This window comes from Halichoerus grypus, chromosome 5 (assembly GCF_964656455.1).
Source record: "Halichoerus grypus chromosome 5, mHalGry1.hap1.1, whole genome shotgun sequence".
NCBI classification, from domain to species: Eukaryota; Metazoa; Chordata; class Mammalia; order Carnivora; family Phocidae; genus Halichoerus; species Halichoerus grypus.
The window spans coordinates 183392811-183414501 of NC_135716.1; the positions used below are offsets into that span (position 1 = coordinate 183392811).

At 56.9% G+C, this 21691-nt stretch overlaps 2 protein-coding genes across 10 annotated transcripts in view; one reads left to right on the forward strand and one right to left on the reverse strand.

Moving 5' to 3' along the window:
• The window catches only part of CHD5 (chromodomain helicase DNA binding protein 5), a 59120-nt gene extending 42612 nt beyond the window's left edge, over nt 1-16508 (forward strand). The window contains exons 31-42 of one of the 4 annotated variants that reach the window (XM_036064503.2): nt 27-186; nt 1807-1886; nt 2142-2259; nt 7907-7996; nt 8640-8777; nt 9052-9160; nt 10718-10850; nt 11240-11435; nt 12249-12412; nt 12536-12650; nt 12752-12805; nt 13431-16508. In XM_036064503.2, the coding sequence (XP_035920396.1) occupies nt 27-186; nt 1807-1886; nt 2142-2259; nt 7907-7996; nt 8640-8777; nt 9052-9160; nt 10718-10850; nt 11240-11435; nt 12249-12412; nt 12536-12650; nt 12752-12759 (1311 nt within the window). In that variant the 3' untranslated portion in view covers nt 12760-12805; nt 13431-16508. Of the gene's footprint in view, nt 1-26; nt 187-1806; nt 1887-2141; nt 2260-7906; nt 7997-8639; nt 8778-9051; nt 9161-10717; nt 10851-11239; nt 11436-12248; nt 12413-12535; nt 12651-12751; nt 12806-13370 lie in introns of all 4 variants that reach the window. The other 3 variants (XM_036064502.2, XM_036064504.2, XM_036064505.2) reach the window with 3 other exon arrangements.
• A 1027-nt stretch (nt 16509-17535) lies between these two features.
• The window catches only part of KCNAB2 (potassium voltage-gated channel subfamily A regulatory beta subunit 2), an 86283-nt gene continuing 82127 nt past the window's right edge, over nt 17536-21691 (reverse strand). For all 6 annotated transcript variants that reach the window (XM_036064518.2, XM_036064513.2, XM_036064515.2 and 3 more), the window contains 2 exons: nt 21435-21523; nt 17536-20483 (listed from right to left, as the gene is read on the reverse strand). In XM_036064518.2, coding sequence (XP_035920411.1) covers nt 20394-20483; nt 21435-21523 — 179 coding nt within the window. In that variant the 3' untranslated portion in view covers nt 17536-20393. The remainder of the gene's footprint in view (nt 20484-21434; nt 21524-21691) is intronic.

A 21691-nucleotide genomic window follows, 5' to 3' on the forward strand; every position in this document is an offset into this window, starting at 1 on the left:
CTCTCCTTCCCTGCCTCCCGCCCCAGGTTCAGGAGTTTGAGCACGTTAACGGGAAGTACAGCACCCCAGACTTGATCCCCGAGGGGCCTGAGGGCAAGAAGCCAAGCGAGGTCATCTCCTCGGACCCCAACACGCCAGTGCCCGCCAGCCCTGCCCACCTCCTGCCGACCCCACTGGGCCTGCCAGGTCTGGGCTCCGATGAGCGGGGGAGGGTGCTTGGGTCACGGGGGGTTGGTGGCAAGGCCCCCGGAGAGCCCGGGTCCTCCGCACAACCCATGACAGACAGCCTCCCTTCCGCCCACAAGCTTCTGCCTGCAGAAACGTTGCTCTGCTCAGACTTTCTCTTTTTAACGGCTATTCACATATCACAACACTTAGTCTTTAAACATCTTACTGTTCAGGAGTTACTAGTATATTCACAGGGATGAATCACCTCTAACGCTAGAAGGTTTTCGTCACCCAGAGAAAAACTTGTACCTATTAGCAGTCACTCCTTGTTCCTTTCCCCGCCCAGCCCCTGGCGGCCACGAATCTACTTTATGTCTGTGGGTTTGCCTGTTCTGGACCTTTCCGGCAGATGGAACTATATCCTATGTGACCTCCTGTGTCTGGCTTCGTTCTCTAGCGTGTTTTCGAGGTTCGTCCACGTTGTAGGGTGGTCGTTGCTTCAATCCTTTTCGTGGCCGAATACTATTCCGTTGTATGGATGAACCACATTTTTGTTTAGTCATTTGGGGTTGTTTCTACTTTTTGACCGGTGTGGAAAATGTGAGGGACGCTGCAAGTGGTGTGTGGCCGTGAACGTCCATGTTCAAGCGAGGACACGTCTCTTCGCTGCATTTCTCTTGGGTGTGTAGCTAGGAATGGTGTTGCTGGATCGAAGGGCGTAACGTGTTGAGGAACTGCCGGATTTTTCCACAGCGGCCACGTCGTCTTATATTCTCCCCAGCCACATATGACGGTTCCGGTTTCCCCACATCCTCACCGAACGTTTGTTGTCTGACTTTCTGCTTGTAGCCATCCTAGCGGGTGTGAAATGGTGTCTCCCTGAGGTTTTCTTGTGCTTCTGGGCCACTTGTGTATCTCTTTTGGCGAAATATCTTTTCAGATCCTTTGCTCTTCTTTGATGGGTTATTTGTCTGAGTATCTTTTTGGTGATCCATGCATTTATTTGGGCGAAGCATCTTCTTCCCTCAGAGGGACCTTGCAGGCCTGGCACTGGGCTCCCGATGCCCGGGTGGCACGTGAAGTCCAGGGAGCCTTTGCCTCCAAGGACGTACCTGCTGCTTCTGGGCACGTGTGCCCTTGGGAGCGGACGGGCCTGGGTTTGCTTCCTGGCCCTCTGTGAGCCCCGTTTTCTCATCCATGATGTGGGACAGGCTAGTGCCCACCTCCCAGGGCTACTCGGAGTATGAGAGTCACCAGCACTCGGCAGTGTGTTGAGTAAGGGAAGGTCAGTACGGGAAGGCACACGGCTTGGCAGCCAGCCAGAAAGCAGGGACCACATCCAGCTGCTCTGGCTCCTAGGCCTGCCTCCACTCGCCTCACCTCCTGCTTTTAGATGGGGGGCCCTGCTCTGGGCAGCCCTGTCCCATCAGCCTGTGGCTTTGGCCTCACTGGGCCCAAGGTCCTCCAAGGATCCCCACGTCTGCAGGCTTAGCCTGGGGTCTCTGGCTCACCTGGTTCACCTGTCCTTCTTCTGGAGGTGTCTGGCCCAAATGGAGCCACCTGGCATCCCCATTTCCTGCCCTTCACCCCCTGCCTGCCCTAGCCCATCTATCTCACCTCTGTCCTTTGATCTTTCAGACAAAATGGAAGCCCAGCTGGGTTACATGGATGAGAAGGAGCTGGGGGTTCAGAAGCCAAAGAAGCCCCCAGAAATCCAGGTATAGAAGGTGCTGGTGTCTGGGCCTCTGGGGGTTGTGGGTTGGGGGTTGGATCTTGAGACCTTCTCAGCCCTTGGTTGGGCAGCTAGAACCCAGGCCTCCTGGCTCCATGTTTGGGCCTCTGGGTCTGGGGGAGCAGGTTGGGAGCACAGATGGGAACCAGGAGAGTTCCTGGTGCCCAGTGCCCGTCCTCTGCCCCCCGTGCTGCTGAGGTCCCAGGCCCTGCAGCATCCCTACCTAGCCTGTCCTCCCCAGGCCCTGCCAACTTCCCTGGACAGAGTGGAGGGCGAGGACAAGCATGAGAGCTCAGATGGCAAGGAGCGGCTGGAGGAGACGGAAAAGGCCCCGCCATCCCCAGAGCAGCTGCTGAAAGGTGCGGCTTCCCACGGTCACCACCCCCAACGTAGCCTGTGGCCTCAGCATCCCTGGGTCAGAGGAGGGCGGCCAGGCTGTGTTCCCCTCCCTCTCTCCCTGGCTGGGTGGCAGGCTCTGTCCTAGTGCGATAGGATCCCCAGGATGAGGAGAGAGCCAAGGGCTCAGGTCTCTAGAGTGGATTTCAACTTTTCCTACGATGCAGAGTTCGGGGGTTATTGGGCTGTCTTTTTATCAGTGAATTCTAACTCTGTTGCACCGTGGTTGGGGCACATGAGTCTCTATGATATTGTTTCTACATGATGTCAGTGAAACCTGCTTCCTGGCATAATATGGTTTTGTAATATGGTATGATTTTGTATCATGTAATATGATATGATTTTGTAAATGGTTGTGAGTGCTTGAAAAGAATGCCTATTTTCTGAATTTTGAGTGTGAGGTTCTAAATACACATATTAGATCATTATTTTGTTCAAGTTTCTTATATCCTTACTCATTTTTGGTTTGCTTTGATCTGTCAAGTCTGAGAGACTTATGTTAGGATCTCTCACTATGATTGTGGATCGGTGTCTTTCTCTTTGTAAGGCCAGAGTGTGCCTCATATCATTTGAGACTGGGTTGTTAGGTGCATATTGCTTTAGGTTTTTTATATTTTTCTGGTGAAGTGTGCCTCTTATATAATGACCCTTTTATTCCTCCTGATATTTTTTGCTTTAAGGTTTATTTAGGCTGATTTGGATGGATCTTACTTTTGTTAAGTATATATTTGGTTTATGTTTTTCTATCTTTTTACTTAAAAAAATACATGTACATACAAACACTTTATTGTGATATAATCACACAGGATACAGTTCATTTATTTTATTTTATTTATTTATTTTTAAAGATTTAATTTGTTTATTTGAGAGAGAGAGCACATGTGAGCGTGACCAGGGGGAGGAGGGGCAGGAGCAGAGGGACAAGCAGACTCCCCGCTGAGTGCAGAGCCCAGTTCAGGGCTCGATCCCAGGATCCTGAGACCATGACCTGAGCCTAAATCAAGAGTCAGATGCTTAACAGACTGAGCCACTCAGGCGCCCCACAGTTCACCCATTTAAAGTGTACAAGCTAGAGATTTTCAGTATATTCGCAGCGTTGTGCAAACATCAGCACAGATAATTTTAGAATATTTTCATCACTCCAAAAAGAAACCTCACGTCCATTAGCATTTATTACCCAATTCTTCCTCTCCACCCCAGCTATCACTCATCTACTTTCTGTCTCTATGGATTTGTGTGTTCTGGACATTTCATATAAATGGAATCATAAAATAGATGCCCTTTTTTGTCTGGCTTCTTTCACTTAGCATAATGTTTTCCAGGTTCATCCATCTTGTGGCATGGACCAGTGCTTCATCCCTTTATCCTTTGTATAAATATACTGCATTGTATTTATCCAGCCATTGTTGATGGACATTTGGGTTGTTTTTAATTTTTGGCTGCTGTGAACATTTATGTACCGTTTTTTTGTGTGGACATAGGTTTCAGTTCTGTTGGGTATCTACCTAGGAGTGAAATTGCTGGACTGTATGATAACTCTGTGTTTAATATTTTGAGGAACTGCCAGATTGTTTTCTCCAGTGGCTGCACTGTTTTACATTCCCATCAGCAATGTATGAGGATTCTGATTTGTCCATGTCTTTGACAATGCTTGTCTTTTTTTTTAAGATTTATTTATTTGAGGGGCGCCTGGGTGGCTCAGTCGTTAAGCGTCTGCCTTGGGCTCAGGTCATGATCCCAGGGTCCTGGGATCGAGCCCCGCATTGGGCTCCCTGCTCTGCGGGAAGCCTGCTTCTTCCTCTCCCACTCCCCCTGCTTGTGTTCCTTCTCTAGCTGTCTCTCTCTGTGTCAAATAAATAAATAAAATCTTAAAAAAAAAAAGATTTATTTGGGAGACAGTGAGCACAAGCGGGGGGAGGGGCAGAGGGAGAGGGAGAGAAAATCCCAAGCAGACCCCCCTGCTGAGCGGGAAGCCGGGCCCTCGGGGCTCACTCTCATGACCCTGAGATCATGACCTGAGTCAAAATCAAGAGTCAGACGCTCAACCAACTGAACCACTCAGGTGCCTCTGACAACATTTGTCTTTTGATTATAGTCATCCTACTGAGTGAGAAGGGGTATCTCAAATGGTTTTGATTTGTATTTCCCTTATGCATAAAGATGTTGAGTTTCTTTTCATGTGCCATTTGTACATCTCTGTTGGAGAAATGTCTTTTCAGGTCCTTTGCCCATTTTTTAATTGGGTTATTTGTCTTTTTATTACTGAGTTGTAGGAGTTCTTTATAGATACATGTTCCATATCAGATATATGATCTGCAAGCATTTCTTCCATTCCTTTACTTTAAAACATTTTTTTTTATTGAAGTATAGTTGATACTCATTCCTTTACTTGTAATCTGTGTAATTACATTTTAGGTATATGTCTTATAAACAGGGTATAGCAGGATTTGTTATCTTAAGTCCAATCACAGAATCTCTATCTTTTAGCTGGCATGTTTGATCTCTTTACATTTATTGTAATAGCTAGATATTTGAATGTATTTCTACTCTCTTACTTTGTGCTTTATATTACCCTTGCCTTCTTTTTTCTCCTTTCCTGCTGTCTCTTGGATTGATCAGACTTTCTTTATATTTCCTTTTTCCCCCTTAACTCCTTTGGAAAGTTTATAGTCAATCCTATTTTATACTCTTAAGCTTTTAACATGTATCCCTCTTGAATAAGAGAAGGGCTGTGCGTAGCTCCACTCCCTTTCCATCTTCCATGTGTTTAGTTTCAACTTGTTTTCATTTCCCAAATTTGTTATAGTGCCTATTTCTAAATCTTTAATCCTTATTTAGATCTTACCATTCTTAGCAGTTTTGTGTTTGCTTCCTTGTTCATCATTGCTTCCTAAAGTGTCTTTTTTCCTAAAGTACACCCTTTAATGGTGCTTTCAGCGAATTCCTGTGTGTGGAAAATTCTCTCATTGTGTGTTATTTTTCCCTTTACTCTTGAATAATAGTTAGCAAAGCACAAGAGAGGATAGGGGTTTTCCCTCAGCACTTTTTTTTTTTTAAGTGGAGCCCAACACGAGGCTTGAACTCATGACCCTGAGATCAAGACCTGGGCCAGGATCAAAAGAGTCGGACGCTTAACTGACTGAGCCACCCAGGCGCCCCTTCCCTCAGCACTTTGAAGATGTGTATTCCCTGTGTATTCTGGCTTCCACTGTGCCGAGAAGGCTGCTCTCAAGGTAATTGTTGCTCCTTTGTGGGAAATCTGCCTTTTCTATCTTTCCTGACATGGTAAGACCACTTTTAAGATATTCTGTTTGTGTTTGGTCATGTGTGGTTTCACCACAATGAAATTTTTATTTATCTTGCTTGTGACTGTGATTCTTAAAGCTAAGTATTCTGTCTTTCATTGATTGTGAGAAAATTCTCAGTCATTCCCTCTTTGAGTATTGTCTTTGTCCCCATTATGTTTATTTTCTCCTGGCATTCCTACTACTCATCGATTCCTTCATTCATTCATTCAGCAAACCTGTATCGAAGGCCTGCTGTGTGTTGGGTGCTATCCTGAGTACTGGGGACACAAGCAATACACCAAAATAGCCACAGCCTTCACATCGAATTTGTATTCTAGTGGGGCAGGCAGGCGATCAGCCATAAACAGAAATATGTCTTTGTTCAACAACAGACTCCAAACGTGATGAAGAAAAGAAAGCAGGTACAAGGTTAGCCAAATACGGGGGCTGGTGTACCTTTCACGTCTTTTACTTCTTTTTTGCCTGTCTCTCTTGCACAGCTTTTTTTTTTTTTTAAGATTTTATTTATTTGAGAGAGAGAGAGCGTGCGCGTGCCTGCTAGTGCACAAGCAGCAGGGGAGGGGCAGGGAGAGAGGAACAAGCAGACTCCCCTTTGAGAGCAGAGCCCGACACGGGGCTCGATCCCAGGACCCTGAGATCACGACCTGAGCCAAAGTCAGACTCTCAACAGACTGAGCCACCCAGGCGCCCCTCTGCAAGGTGTTTTGAGTTATCTTTAGATCTAGCTTCCTCTTCTTTCTTTATACTGTTTTGTTTCTTCATACTTCCCATTTGTGTTATTTTCTATGGCTGCAAAACAAATTATTACAACCTCAGTTCTTAAAACAACACCCATTTACAAGCTTACAGTTCAGTGGATCAGAAGTCTGGCTTGGTGTGGCTGGGTTCTCTGCTGAGGGTCTCGAAAGACTGACATCAAGGCGTTGGCTGGGCTGAGTTCTCGTCTGGCAGCTCAAGGGGAAAAATCTGCTTCCAAGCTCATTCTTGTTGGCTGACGTCAGCTCCTTGGGGTGGGGGCCTGAGGCCCCATTTCCCTCTGGCTGTGAGATGGGGGTTGTTCTCAGCCCCTGGAAGCCACCCACATTCCTTGCCCACTTGGTCTTCAGGCTTCAAGGCAGCAATTGTGTGCTGAATCCCCCTCATACTTCGAATCTCTGATGTTCTTTTCTGGGACTGGTTGGAGAAAACCCTGCTTTTCAAGGGCTGGTGTGATGAGGTCAGGCCCACCCAGATTATCTCCCTCTTAGAAGGTCACCTGTGCCCCATCCCACCCCCGACTTGTACTCCAGGGCCCGGGAGTCTTGGAGGACATCTCAGATTTCTGCAGTGAAAATGTTTAAAATGTTAATGATTGTGTATTTTATTTCTAGAAGTTTTAGCTGGCTTTTTCTAGTTTCCCTTTTTTTGTGTGGACTTGTCTTATTATGGATTCTCATCTTTCTTGTCTCTCTCTCTGGTGGATGGATAAATGGTTTCTGAAATTTGGTTGGCTGCATCTTTATCGGGGCTTGTTTTATCCATGGGAACCCTGTGTCACCTGAGTAGCAGGAATGTCCCTGCTCTATTTCCAGAAGCCCTGGGCCCCATGGTCTTGCTGGTGGTCTGGCTGGTCTGGGACCAGTCTTGATGGTGCTCTCTCTGCGGGGGCGGCACGGTTTAGATTCCACGGTCATGGTCGTGGCAGCTTGGCCATGAGGCATCGGATGGAGCTGTCTCTCTTTTGTTGAGTGCACAGCGGTTGGAGGGTGTTGGATTCTGGTTCTCTGGTCTTCGGGGCTTGCAGTCTCGTCCTCCCTGTCTGTGTGTCGAGATGCAGCCCCAGCCCCCCCGGCCTCTGCCTGGCATCCACTCACCCCTTTCCCTTTATGGCACTGACAATTTCCTTTTCTCCTTGTGAGCTCACTGTGTGTTTTTCCAAGGTGATAGATTTTGCCTGACATTTCTGGGTGTTCGTAAGAGGGTTTTGTGTTAATGAAGTCCTGCCGTGTTGTCAGAACATTGAGTCCTCTGCATATCATTGTGGTAGGGAGGATTTCGAGACTGTTCCTTGAGGAGTTTGGGGGTGGGGTGCTGCTGGGGTGGGGTGAGAAGGAAGGGGCAAGACAACGGTGTTGGGAGGGTCCACGCCCATCATACCTGCCTTCCCCGAGGACCCCTCCTATGTGGCCCAGTTGGACTCCTCGGTGACGTGATAGGTGGGATTCTGTGTGTGGGTGAAATGGAGTTGGAAAGCCACCAGCCCGGGGTCCCCTTTGTCTGTCCCGGACCTCTCCCTACTCTGCAAACACCCTTTGTCTTGCAGAAGAAGTGCTTCCTGAGAAGGAGAAAATTCTGGACAAGCTGGAGCTAAGCTTGATTCACAGCAGAGGGGATGGCAGTGATTTCAGGCCAGGTTTGGGGCTCTTGTGTGTGCTCTGTCCTGTGTCCCTTGGGCTCTTGAGGGCACCGTCTGGACTCCGTTGGGCCTCCTGCAGCTTCCATGGGCGCCACCATCCATCCGTAACCCCCCGTCCCTCACCCACCCAGCTGGAGCTGGCGGGCAGGAGCCTGGGCTCGCCAGCCCTTGGCCGGGGGGAGATGCCGCCCCCTCTCCTAATCCCTCCTGTGGCCCCAGCCACCACCAGGAGAAAGGAGAGCTGGTCACAGAGCTTGGCCTGGAGCATCTGGGGCTCAGTCATAGACTTTGTGTACCTGTAGATGCTGGAATGTTCTGGAACACTCATCCTCAGATCAGACCCCTCAGGACAGCACTGCTGGCCTCTGACTTAATGTGCACTTTTCGCGCTGCTCTGCCTGGTGGTCCTATTTGAGTGGGGGAGCTGCACCTGGGCCTGGAGCCCACCCTCCCTGCTCAGGTCAAGAGAGGGGCTGCTGATTTGTCTGTTTAAAATCCCTCTTGGCAGTGAGCCCCTTGAAGACGATGAGATATGGCTCCCACTTGCCTTTGGGTCCCCAGTCCCCAGTGCTTGGCAGAGAGAGGGCCCTGGGCCGTACCTTTCAGATGGGTAAATGAATATGGGTCTGTCCTCCCACAGATGACACCAAAGTGGAGGAGAAGGAGCCCCTTGAAACACAGCAAAATGGTGACAAAGAGGAAGATGAGGAGGGGAAGAAGGAGGACAAGAATGGGAAGTTCAAATTCATGTTCAACATTGCAGACGGGGGCTTCACAGGTATTGGGCTGAGGCGGTGGGCAGAGAGCTAGGGTGATTGTTGTCACGGGCTTCCTAACTTTGTGGGTCCTGGGAGTGTGGGCAGATGGTTACTTTATACTAAAGTGTGAGTGGTTGATAAAAGTGCATTATATAACCTTTCCCAGTAACCCTGAGATACTGAACTTCCAGGGGTGGGGAGATGGTGGGTGGTGAGGAAGAGACTTTCCTATGCCTACCCTTGTGAGGGACTGGGGGGCACCTCATTCTGCTTCTCCGTTGGCTGGCTTCCCAGAGCTGCACACACTGTGGCAGAATGAGGAACGTGCTGCTGTGTCCTCGGGGAAAATCTACGACATCTGGCACCGGCGCCATGACTACTGGCTGCTGGCCGGCATCGTGACGTATCCTTGGCCAAGCCCGGCCGGGCAGGACTCCGGCCTGTTTCCTCTGTGGACCTCAGGGAGGGACATGGGGTGTGTGGGATGAGGAGTTAGGAGCCAGTGCTTTTGATCAGGTGCTGAGGACCCTTTCCTGGTGTTGATGGTGATGATGGTGATGACCTTGGCTGTGGCTCATCCCTTTCCGCCCAGTGCTCGCTCCATCCACATAGCAGCCTTCCGAGTGGCACCACCATGATTCCCATTATACAGGGGAGGAAATGATGCTCAGAGAGGCCACGTGACTTGCCCAGGGATACACAGCTAATAAGTCACAGCCCATCCCTCTGACGCCAAAACAAATAACCCCTAACTCCTGCCCTCCTCCCAGTAATGATGCCTGCAGCGGGCATCGCCATTTACAGGGCGCTCGTATTCATCCATTCAGTCTTGATTGCTCGTCTCCTATGTGCCAGGCATGGAGGATGCAACCCTGAACAACATTCCCCAATCCCTGTCTACCTGGGGCTCAGATCCTGCTGGGGACAATGGCGAACGCCGTAAGTTAGCGGAGTGTGGCATTCAGCGGAACAGGATAGAGCCGGCAAGGAGCAAACGGAGTGTTGGGGTGGGGGCTGCACTTTCTAACAGGTGCTCAGTGGTGACATTTGAGCACAGACCTCCCAGGGGCAAGGGGAGGCCACGAAGCTGCCCACGGAAAGCCCCTCAGCAAAGCTGACCTGGTTATATGAGGGGGGAGTGTTCTAGAATCAGGGCCAGCAAACCTTTCCTGGAAGGGGCCAGAGTGAGTATTTCAGGCTTTGCAGAGCGATTCCTCCGCTCTCACTGTTGCAGAAGGAGCCACGGACAGAAGTGAGTGTGACCACGTCCCAGTAAAATTTGTTTAAAAAACGTGGGCTGGGGGCCAATGCGGCCTATGGGCCATAGCATAGATTCCTTTCGTGGAGGTGAAGGTGCTTGGAGCCAGCCTGCCTGGGTTCAGATCCTGCCCCTGCCCCGCACTCACTCGGGCAAGATAATTTTATCGTGTGTCCTTGTTCCCTTGGCGGCTCTCGGGGAGGACCCTTCCTAGCCTCCCTCCCGCTTCTGGTGGTGGCTGTCAGTCCCTGGGTCCTGAGTCTCTGCCTCTCTGGTCACATGGGCTTCTTCCCTGGGTCTCTGTGTGTCTGGGCCCAAATTTCCTCTTCTTAGCAGGCCAGGAGTCACTGGGTTGGTGCCCACTCTAATCCAGGATGACCCCTTCTTAACTTGACTACATCTACAAAGACCCCATTTCCAAATGAGGTCACGGTCACAGGTGTGGGCATTGAGACTCGAAGGTTCTGCCCTCCGGGTTGTTAGGACGAAGGGTTCGGCCCCCAAAGCCTCAGTGCTGTCTGGACCCCTGAGGGCACTTGCCAGAGTCCTCGGTCAAGTCATCATCAACTTGCTCGCCTTGCAGCCAAGGGTAATGACTTGTCTGAAAGCACACAGCCGGGATGCTGACCCCAGGCTGGTCCCCCCTCGCCCTCCCACCTCCCACCCTATGGCCGGGTTTGCCCTTAACGGTGCCCCACCCAGGCACGGCTACGCCCGCTGGCAGGACATCCAGAATGACCCGAGATACATGATCCTCAACGAGCCCTTCAAGTCTGAGATCCACAAGGGTAACTACTTGGAGATGAAGAACAAGTTTCTGGCCCGCAGGTTCAAGGTCAGTCCCCGAAGGCCAGAGCCTGCAGGGATGGGGCTGCTGCAAGAAGGCAGATTACACAGGGGGCCGGGGGCAAGGCAGTTACCAAGAGCAGCCCTCTCCTCACGTATCTGGACGTAGTAGTCAGTCATGTAGTCAGTCAGCTAACAGCGTGTTGGGTCCTTGATCTGGGGGGCCTGGGCAAGTGTCCCTGCCCTGGGTGATGGTGTGGAGAACCCAGATTGGTGAGAGCTCTGAGGGGGGTAGGGGCCAAGAGCAGACAAGGGTGGGCATATGGGTGGAAGTGTGTCCTCCCTCCTTCCTTTCTGCCAGATCCCGGGCCTGTGGGGGTGGGTGCTGGCGGAGGAGGGGCCGGGTTGGCGCTCAGTCCCTCCTGCCCCATCCCCCAGCTGCTGGAACAGGCGCTGGTCATCGAGGAGCAGCTCCGGAGGGCCGCGTACCTTAACATGACCCAGGACCCCAGCCACCCCGCCATGGCCCTCAACGCCCGCTTGGCTGAGGTGGAGTGCCTTGCTGAGAGCCACCAGCACCTGTCCAAGGAGTCCCTTGCCGGGAACAAGCCGGCCAATGCCGTCCTGCACAAGGGTGAGCGAGCCTGCCTGCCTTCCGCCTGCCCCGTGGATCCTTGGCCATTGATGAGGCCACTGATGGGGCAGGGGTCAGCCTGGCCTCCTGGCCAGGATGGGACAGTCCAGCATCCAGTCCAGGGAAAGTAAGGCCCTCCCTTCTCTGGACTTCTTCTCAAGGTCTGCTCCCTGTAGGCCCTGGTCTGGGGGTTGGTAACACAGAAGTCTATTCGACTTACACACTCTTGCTTATCAAGCCCAGACAATATGCTTTAAACACATGGCATCTCTTTAATGCTCCTAATATCCTTAAGTGATAGGGTTTATTACCCCATTTTAAAAGACAGGGACATTGATGCCCAGGGTAGTGAAGTAATTGCCCAAGATCTCCCGGGATTCAGACCTTTGACTCCTGTGCTCCAGGTCTTCAGGAAGCTCCCAGGCTGGTTAGAGGGATGGTGGGGGGGGAGCCAAGGCCAAGCGCACACGAGAGCCCTGGACTTGCTGGACCCTGCTGTGTTTGGGAGATGTCTCCTGAGATAGCCATGGGCCAGGGCCGCAGGCCTCCCTGGGAGCTGGGGGGGAGGGGGTGGGTGTTGGCAGAGGGCCTGGCGGAAGCCCAGAGTTTCTGGCTCTCCCCTTGGCAGCCCTCAGGACCCCGGAGAAACCTGCTGTTCGCCCAGGTGGTGTGTCTCTGCTTTGTGGGCCTGGAGGGCCGGGCGAGGCGCGCCCTCTGTGCCTGTGGCCTGGGGAGTGTGATCACACACTTGTAGATAAGCACCAGCCCGCTGGTCGTCAGCGGCGCCTCGGCGTCCCCCCTTCCCTCCCGCAGTCCTGAACCAGCTGGAGGAGCTGCTGAGTGACATGAAGGCGGATGTGACGCGCCTGCCCTCCATGCTGTCCCGCATCCCCCCGGTGGCTGCCCGCCTCCAGATGTCGGAGCGCAGCATCCTGAGCCGCCTGACCAACCGAGCCGGTGACCCCACCATCCAGCAGGTCAGGTTCCGCCCGCGCGCCCTGGGCTGGGTCCCCGTCACGCAAGCCCTGGGCGCCCCTGGGTTGGGGCTCGGGTTGAGGGGTGTGGGACTACGACCTTTAAACCTGGGTCCTTGCCTCCAGGGCGCTTTCGGCAACTCCCAGATGTACAACAACAACTTTGGGCCCAACTTCCGGGGCCCTGGACCGGGAGGGATTGTCAACTACAACCAGATGCCCCTGGGGCCCTATGTGACTGGTAGGTGCCCGCCGCTTCTGGGCAGCACGTGCAGGGGCGCCCCTCGGGGGCCCGGCCTGCCCGCCACCAGCCCAGGCAAGCCGAGCTTCTCTCTCTCGCAGATATCTAGCTGTCCCCGCGATTTCCCTCTGTTGCAGTGCTCATTTCCAGCTGAGGTAAGCCTGCGTCTGCACGCCCCATGGTCCCTTGTCCCCCTCCTCGGGTGGGCGAGTCAGGCCTGGCCAGGTTCAGCCCCGATTCCGTTGGGCGCGCCTCCCGCGTGTCAGTGAGGACGCGTGTCCACAGCGTGAGTCAGCCCCAAACCCACTCTGCACGGGTCTGCCTCCACTGCCCAGCGGGGTGGTGGGCGCCCCAGGACATCGGCTCCCTGCCCAGGGCAAGGAGGGTAGCTCGGGGCCGGAGCGGGTAAGGGTTAATGGCTAGGAGAGGGGAGCTTACTTCCGAAAAACCACCAGTTCACCCCGGCCTCCTCTCCCTGGGCCCCCCAAGCCCTGCGCATCCTCGTAAGAACTGCCACTTCGGGTGGAGGCGCTGGGGGTTTCCAGACCGCCCGCCCCCTCAGAACGCTCTCTTCCCAGGGCCTCTCTGGCCCTCCAAGGGTGGCAGCGAGGTCTTGGCTCGGGAGCTCCTTCTGGGAGGAGTGGTGGGACGGGTGGTGGGTGCCCCCCTCTAACGAAGACCTGGCTGCTCAGCGGGGTGACCGTGATCGGCCTCTTGCAGCCGCGCCTGCCGGGCCACCTGCCCAACCCCCACAGGAGAGAAAAGCTACCGCCTTTTTAGGAGCCATGCCATCTTGGGACGGAAAGGGAAACTGAATAATGCCATCGCATGGGGGACGAGGCCCAGCCTGGCTGGGCTGGAGCCCAGAAGTGCCACCTCCTCATCATGCCAGTGTCCCACCCAGCGTCACACCCACCCCACACCAGGACGTACCCCTTGGCCACCTTTGCCGGACAACTTCTTAGAGGAGATTTCATTTATTTGTACATCTTTTGCACTTTCCTATTGAAGACTTGAACGAGTCTGTCTTAATATAAAAGTTGAGTGACGTATGGAGGGGTCTAACCTGCAGCACTCACGTCTCTCTGTCAACGGGCTCCAGACTTCAAAGGAAGATCCTAGAAACGCTGCTGCTGGCCCCGGGGACTTGGCCCTCCTGGGGAGCCCTCTGTGTGCCCCCGCCCACCCCATCCCGTCCGTGTGGCCTGACTGCCCGTGTTCTGGCCCCCCTGCCCCTCGGGGGTCCCCAGTGCTGGATGCGTCAGGAGTGGGGAGTGGCTGCCCAGCCCCCAGGGTAGAGACCTCAGCTGGTGCCCAGGGCTGGGGCTATCTTCCACCCCCTTCTTGCCGGGGTTGGAGACCACCAGGTACGTGCTATCTCTGTGGGGGAGGGGAGCCTGTCAGCAGGTGTCTGTCCCTGGCCCAGCATGTCTTGCAGGCCCTGGACTCTGTTAGCAGAGCGGACGGCTGTCGTGCTGCATGGCCACATGCAGCCTGTGCTCCCGGGAGGAGGGGAGGAGCGGAGCCCGCGCACGTAGCATAGGGGCTGTGAGAGCCTGTCTTGGCCTCTGCGGGAAGGGGCTTGCCCTCTGTTGCGGTGTGGTTAGCGTCCTAGCAGGGCAGGTCACTGTGGCACTGAGGGTGGCCCCGGAGACCCTGGTCCTGCCCTGTGCCCTGGGAGGCCCATCACATCCCCCTCTAGGTACACACTCCCCGTTCAGTCTCATGGCCACAGATGCAAAGAAGCTGGGCCACCCCTTGGGGCCCGGGCTTATCCCTGTCCTCCTGTCCCTGGAGAGGCCCCGATCTGGTCACTTGCCGCCCCTGCTGTGTTGTCGGAGGGCCTGGGGAAAGCTGGGCTTGGAGGTGGGGGGCTGGACCTGATGGCTGTCCAGCCCTCTGAGCTGGAGCCTCCAGGCTTCTTGCCTCGTCTTCTCTGGGGAACCCCCACTGGCCCCCCTCCCGCACTCAGCCGGTGGTCTCCCATGAGGGCCCCGCTGGTGGGGAGGGGGCCAGACCCTGGGCTTGTCTGTGTCCGATGCTTCCTCTGCCTGGCTCAGCCTGGAAGGGTTTTCCCAGCCTTGGGCAAGGGGCTTCCTGGGGAAGTGTCCTGGCTACAGAATCCAGGAGGGGCCAAGATTTGGGGGTCTGTCTGGGGGCCTCTTGGGCAATCAGCCAGCCCTCATGGGGTCCCGGGTGCTCTCTGTAAATGGCTGTGAACCCCTTGAGGGCTGGACCCCAAAGCCTTTTCCATCTTGGTGTCCCCTCGCTTCGGTCGGGACCGGCACCGTGGCGGGGGGGGGGCGCGGTGGTGAGCACTCTGAAGGCCACACCCAGCTTTCCAGGACGTGCATGCTGCAGCGCTGGCCTCGCCTTCTGGGAAGGGCAGGGTCGCCCCAGTCCGCTGGGGTTCCTGTGGGTGCCGCGCGCACAGCCTCCTGGCTCAGGCCTCTGGCGAGGTGACCACATGAGCCCCCTCCCAACCCAGAGCCCTGTGACACTCCCTCCCAGACCCTCGGTCAGCCCTGGGGCTGGCCTCATTGGGCACAGTGCTGGCCCCCCACCTCGGCCACAGTGGGTGGGTCTTGAGTGCCCAGCCAGGAGGCCCACGGTGGTGGCAGGGCAGGGGCCCGCATCTCCACTGCCTTCCCCAAGGGCTGGTGGTCCCCCTGCTGTCAGTCCTTCCTCCCCAGAAAGCCTCCCGCTGTCCCCCCATCTTTGCTTCCATGCCGGGCCTCCCCCTCCTCTACTGGGCCGGAGCTGGGTGTGTGCAATGGGCAGGTCTGGGAAGGGCTCAGCTCTCCACGACCAGCACCTGGAGGCCCGGGAGGGGGGCTCCGGGCAGTTGGGGAGGGGGTTTCTGGTCGGCTGGTTTGGGAGAGGAAAATGGATCTCAGACTGTTTTCTTCTTAGTTTATCAGTTACGTCCTGCCACGAGTGGTGGCGGGGGAGAGGGGCGCCCACGGTCTTTGGCATCTCCCGGCTGGGTTTGGTTTTTGCTGCTGACAGAATGAGGGGCTTTGTGTACAAGCAGAATCCTACAGCGTCAGCCCGCATTTTTGTTTCCAGCCACCCTATTATTTAAACCAGTGCTGAGTAGGCTTTCTGTCGAACCACCTTTGGGCCTCAGTTTCAGAACGCATTGCCCGCTGGGCTCCCAGGTGACGCGAGGCGCACGGGCTGGACCGACCACGTCCGGAGGGCCCCGCTCTCGCACATGCCTGCCCCGCAAGTGCAGTCCCTGTGAGGAGACCCTCTCTGCAAGCCCCCTGCAGAAGCTCCTTGGCTTCCTGCAAGTTACGACCAAGGTCCTGCTGATACCCACAGCTGGTGCAGGTGCCTGCCCTCCTGCTCTCCGGGGTCCCTCTCCAGGGTCCTCTGGGGCCTCCCCAGCCCGGACTGGCTGGTCGAGTCTTGCCCCAGTGACCCTGTAGCTCTTGCTCCCAAGTGTCGGGTCCCAGGGCTCTTGAGGGCCTGAGAGGGTCATGGAGAGGGTGGGCTCAGGGCCAGGAGTGCCTCCAGAGCTGGGGCAGGGGGCGGGGCTCGCTGGGGAGGCGGGGCTGTGAGGCCTTGGCCTGGCCACCGCCTCCGGTCCCCCGCCGCGCCTGCGGCTGTCCCGCGCCCGCCGTGGTCTCCAGCGAAGGAGCTGCCTCCCGCCCCATTTTCTATTTCCGCAAGTTTACAGGTCGTGGCGCATCAGCCCAAAGTCATTGGCGTTGTGTTTTGGGTTTTTTTCTTAGTTTTCAGATTTTTTTTAAACAAAAGTATTTTTTTAGGTGCGATAACCCAGAAAGGGCCCGTTGGGTGTGTGTGTGTGTCCTGAACCCCTGACGTGGAGCTGGGGGCCCCCAGCCCCCCTCAGCTCCTGTGTGCTGGAGGTGAGGGAAGGGTCTTGCCCCCTGTGCGTTGGAGCGTGGGGGGGAGTGAGGGAGCGGACCCCCACCCAGGTTGGCATCTGGCCCAGCGAAGGGGGCCGGGCCCCTGGCCCTGGGTACAGCCCCAGGCCAGCAAAGGGGCCAGGGGCTTTTGGGGTGAGTTGGGAGGGTCCCAGCTGGGAGGGTCCCGGCCAGGGGGCTGGAGCCAGAAGCTGAGCCCCCGGGAGTGGCGACCTGTCCCGTCCTTGGCAGGACACGTGGGCGGCTGGACAGGGACTGCAGCCAACACAATCCCCTATACTTTGTACTCTGTGTGTGTGTCTTGGTTTTCTGTGTTTTAATAAATCCTTTGGGAAAGGATTCAATCAAAGTGTTTCCTAATTCTCACTCATCTAGGATGGGGGTGGGAGCTAGAGACGGGGGAGGCCTGTGGGGGGTGTCATCCGAAGCTGCCTCCCACCTGAGAAGACATGGCCTCATGAGGCCGAGGGGCTTGCTGGGAAAGGGGGGCCCCACGAGGGCGTGGTGCCTGTCTCTCCCGCCTGCACCCTAAATGCAAACACAACATGGTATCAGAGAAACCCTGAGCGCCCAGTGGCACCCCGGGGGCCTCCCCGGACCCTGATCTCACTGCACTCAACACAGTAGCTCCCAGCAACAGAGAACGTGTGTGTGCAGGGTAGTGGGGGGGCACCTTATCCCTGAATCACTTGGGCGGTGGCAGGCCTCAGAGTCCCCAGTCTCAGCAGCCCCCCCCTCCCAGGGCCCTTTTTCCCAACTGGACCCTTTGCCCCAGGGTCAGGATTTCAGGGGGGCCCGGTCTCCCCTGGGATCCCGGGGAGAGAGGGATCCTTTTAAAATGTAGGTGGGGATCGGGCCCCTCCTCAGCTCTCGGGGGCTCCTGTCTCACTCAACAGCCACCAAAGTCCCTAGGTGGCAGCCTACCCCCACTCCGCCTCCCCACTGCCCATGGCCCTGGAGGCGAGAGGAGCAGAAAGCCGCAGACCCCCGACAGGCTGGGGTTTTATTTGTCATTCCATAAATACGGTGGCTGTACCTCGGCCGGGTGTCGTCTGCGAGCGCGAGGCGTAAGGCCGTCTCTGCCTACGGTAGGGAATGCACTTAGCTGAGGAATCACAGTCGTTAAAAAAAAGGGGAGAGGAGAAAAGCGCATTATTTACAGGACAGAAGAGGACAGAAGATGGAGTAAGCCCCTCTGTTGTTCCTCAGGACCTCGGATGCGCACGGGGGTTTGGGATGAGAAATGGTGGGGGCTCCGCGTGTCAGCAAGGGAGACCGAGCCCAGCCCTGCCCTCAGCCTGGGCCTCCGTCCTGTGTGGGGCGCTCCCCAGGGGCCCCCTCGGGCAAACTCTGCCTCAAGGGGAGGGCCGGAGGCTGGCGGGCGGGCAGCTGGGGCTCCTGGGGAGCGGTCTCTCCCGGTGGGGCCTGGACCACTCCGGGCCTGCCTCTGCCCGGCCTTCAGTCTCCAGACTCTGGCTGCCCTTGGGCCCCACCTGACCCCCTCCCCCACACCAGCCCCCTTCTAAGTCGGGGGCCTTCCCCCAGGAAGCAGAGCCCTGTCATCCCTGCCAGTGGCTGTGGGCAAGAGAGGACACCTCAGAACCGGGTTGTGGATGGTGCCCCGGGGGCCAGGAAGCTGCTTGGGTCCTGGCAATGGGCATTTCGGCCTTGGCCCGGCTCCACTCTGAGGGCCCTCCCCTCCCTCTGGTGAACCTGGGGCCTTCCCAGGTGTGGCTCCTGGTGAGGGGGGCAGCGGCTGCTCCCTCGGGCCCCACCGCAAGCCCTGGTCCATCCTCCGGCAGTGGGCAGGCTGGGGGGCAGCAGTGTGAAGGGGGCCCAGCCGCTCTCCCCAGTGAGGGGTGGGCAATCCGGTCCCTCGGTACCACTGGGGCTGCCTGGCCCGGAGCACCGGGTCCCTGCCCATCCCATGCGGTGGTGGGAGTGGCCACAGGTGGAGGGGGGGCCCTGCGGGGACAGGCTCGCCCCCCCCACACCCACACTGTGCAGATGACCCCCAGGGGCCTGGTCGGGGAGGAGGAGGAAGGGTTCTAGACTCCAGGGTTAGCATAAATGTCGGGAATGAAGTTGTCCACCCCCGCCCCCGCCTCCCCCCTTGCGTGTGTGGCTTTCCCAGGCCTCGGCCCAGCCAGGACGGGCCAGCAGACCTTCTGAGAATGGCAGGGAGGAGCCCCTCCAACAGCTTGTCTGAAGGGCAAAGCCCGGCTGTGCCCTGCTGTAGTGAGGGTGGGGTGAGGGTGTGGGGGGTGTCAGGGTGGGGGCCGCCCGGACTGGGGGCACACAGTCGTCCTACACTGTGGGCTCCAGCCTGGCCCCCACATAGCCAGCAGAGGCCGAAACCTGCTGTAGTGAGGGTGAGGGTGAGGGTGACAGGGGTGTCGGGGTGGGGGCCGCCCGGACTGGGGGCACACAGCTGTCCTACAGCGTGGGCTCCGGCCCGGCCCCCACATAGCCAGCAGAGGCCGAAACCTCAGGACCGTGGGGGCCGGGACTCCTGGCTGCAGGGCCCCTCCCCTCCTCCATCTTCCTAGCCTGGGGCAGGTGCACGGCAGGGAATGACTAACTCCAGCCATCCTGACCTCTTCCCAGGCTGTGTGTAGAGGTCCGGGGGTGGTACTGCTGCCTGTCTGCCCAGGGAAGAAGCTCTGGGGACCCAGACTTAGCACCCTAACACAGGGGTCCTCACCCCGACCGGATCGGAGGCCTTGAAGAAGGCACTGCTCCAGGGAGAGGCTCCTGGGGGCTTTTCCTCGATTGTGGGGGCTCCTGCTAGATGTTCAGGCCCTCCAGCCCCTGGGCGTGCAGCACAGAAAGCCCCAGGGACCCGCCCTCCCCGGAGGGCCTAAGTGTGGTCTCTCTGCAGACCCAAGGCCACTACCCAGGCAGAGCAGAGGTGTGCTCCCTGCACGTGGTCGGCAGCCACAGTCGAGCTACGTATGGGCGACCTCAGGGCCTTCTGCGGCCAGGACAGAGGGGCGGTGGACAGAGCACCTGGCCAGGAGGGCAGGTGGGGGCCTTGAGGGACCTGGGCTGGAGCCTGCTCCTCAGGCCCCTCCCCAGCGCTCAGGGCTGCACTGGGCAAGGGGCTCATCAACTGTGTGCAGGGAGGAAGTTGGCAGGGCTATGAGCTCGGTTAGACCCCCGAACTTCCTGTGGGCCCCACTTGATAGTGAATCCTCCTGGATCTCGGCCCCTGCCAGCAAGGGGGGTGGAGTGGGGGTCAAGGGACAGCTCAGAAGGCCCCTGAGAGACCTGTGGGGGCAGGTGGTGGTGCTGAAGAGGGTGCAAAATGAATCTGGAGTCAGGCCCATCGTAAAATGCTGGGAGCCCTTGGCAAGAGGGAGGGTGTGGGAGATCCCCAGCGGAGGGGGCCACGGGAAGAGCCAGGCCTGGTTTCCTCTTTCCCACCCCTGACACCAGGATGGGGGTCCTCAGCAGAGGAGAGGCTAGCCCTGCTGCCCCCAGGACCCAACTGGGTCTCGGCCCGGCCTGGACTGGAGGCGTCTCTGGGAAGGGCCGAGGCCGGGAGCAGCGTGGTGCTTTCTTCCTGGAGGGCGAGCAGAGGCTGCAGGTGGGCTCAGACGGGACGGCTCCAACATCCTGCCCCGTCAACGCGGTCTCCCGGGCACGGATCTGAGTTCGGTCCCGCGAAGCAGCGAATGGTGTCTTGCAGCAACTTTTGAGATCTTTTCCCCGACGACATCTCGCTGTGATGTTTTCTTTTTGATGCAAACCACACCCCTGACATGGCTTCAAAACAGCTTAAGCGAGCGAACAAGAGAGACTAGGAGGGAAACGGAAAGTGTCCGGGCAAGCGGCCGGGGGCTTCTTAGGATCTGTAGTCCTTTTTGCTGTAGGGTTTATTGCCCAAAATACTATCAATCTCGTGGATAATGGAAGACGACAGTTTCGGAAGGACCTGTGTGTGAGGACAAGAGCTAATCAGAATCCCACCAACAAGACTGGCCTGGCCTTCGGAGGAGGCTGGGTGACCATCTTCCAGACACCACTGGCCTGTCCTGCCTCATCACACCACGCTTCCAGCCGGAGCATCGGCTGCCTATGCTGCTTCTGTGTTCCAGAAGGTCTGGGGCAGAGAGGAAGCCTGCCTGGGGTTTAGCTCTGCGCCTCAAGCTCCAGAATGCTCTAGAACCATCTAGAAGGCACAAAATACAGATTCCAGGGCCAGACACCCCTTCCTGAACACCCAGGATCCAACCCTCTCTGAGGGGGTCTGCTGTCACTTCCCCGCGGATCTCCCTGCACCCCCTCCTGTTCCCTAAAGACTTTCCTCCGCTCAGCAGCCGGGGAGAGAGGGATCCTTTTAAAATGTAGGTGGGGATCGGGCCCCTCCTCAGCTCTCGGGGGCTCCTGTCTCACTCAACAACCACCAAAGTCCCTAGTGTCCCGGGCACTGCCCCGCCCCCTCTGCTCCAGGCCACGCCCACTGGTACGACCTGTGTCCCCTCTGCTCCTGGACCGGTGTCCTCCAGGTGTCTGCAGGTCCCACTCCGCACCTGCGGAAACTCTGCTCACTTGTTACTTACTCACCAAGCCTACCCCATGAGCCCCCTCAGCCTGGGCCCACGGCGCCGCCTCCCTGTGCGCCCACCTAACCTGACCCTAAGCCTGCCCTTGCTCGAGGGCCTTTCACCCTCGGATCCTAACTTCCTCATGTCTTGCATTCAGTGCTCACTGCTCTTCCAGAGCAGGGCTTCTGGGGGATCTCTGCTGCAGCCCAGACGCTTCGAACCGTGCCTGGCACATTGCAGGTGCCCAAGAAACATGGGCTGGACGAACAACTGACTGCGACCCTGAGTTCGGCCCAAGGGCTGGGGGGACACATCCAGCAGCCCCCTCCCCAACTCGCCTGTATTGCTCCGATGTTCTCCATTAGCTGGTCTGCGCTGGAAGCCCCCAGGAGCACGGAGCTGACTCCCTCGTTCCTCAGGCACCAGGCTGGGGCAGGAAGACCAGAGGTGAGGGACACACACCACACCCAGCGCAGGGGCCCTTCCTGGTTCTGCCCTGTCCCTAACTGTGCCTCAGAGGTCCAGCCTCTCGGTCGTGGGGGTGAGGGTGCCCAGGAGGGTCCAGCATGTTGGGTGGGGGCTTTGCCGGGGATGG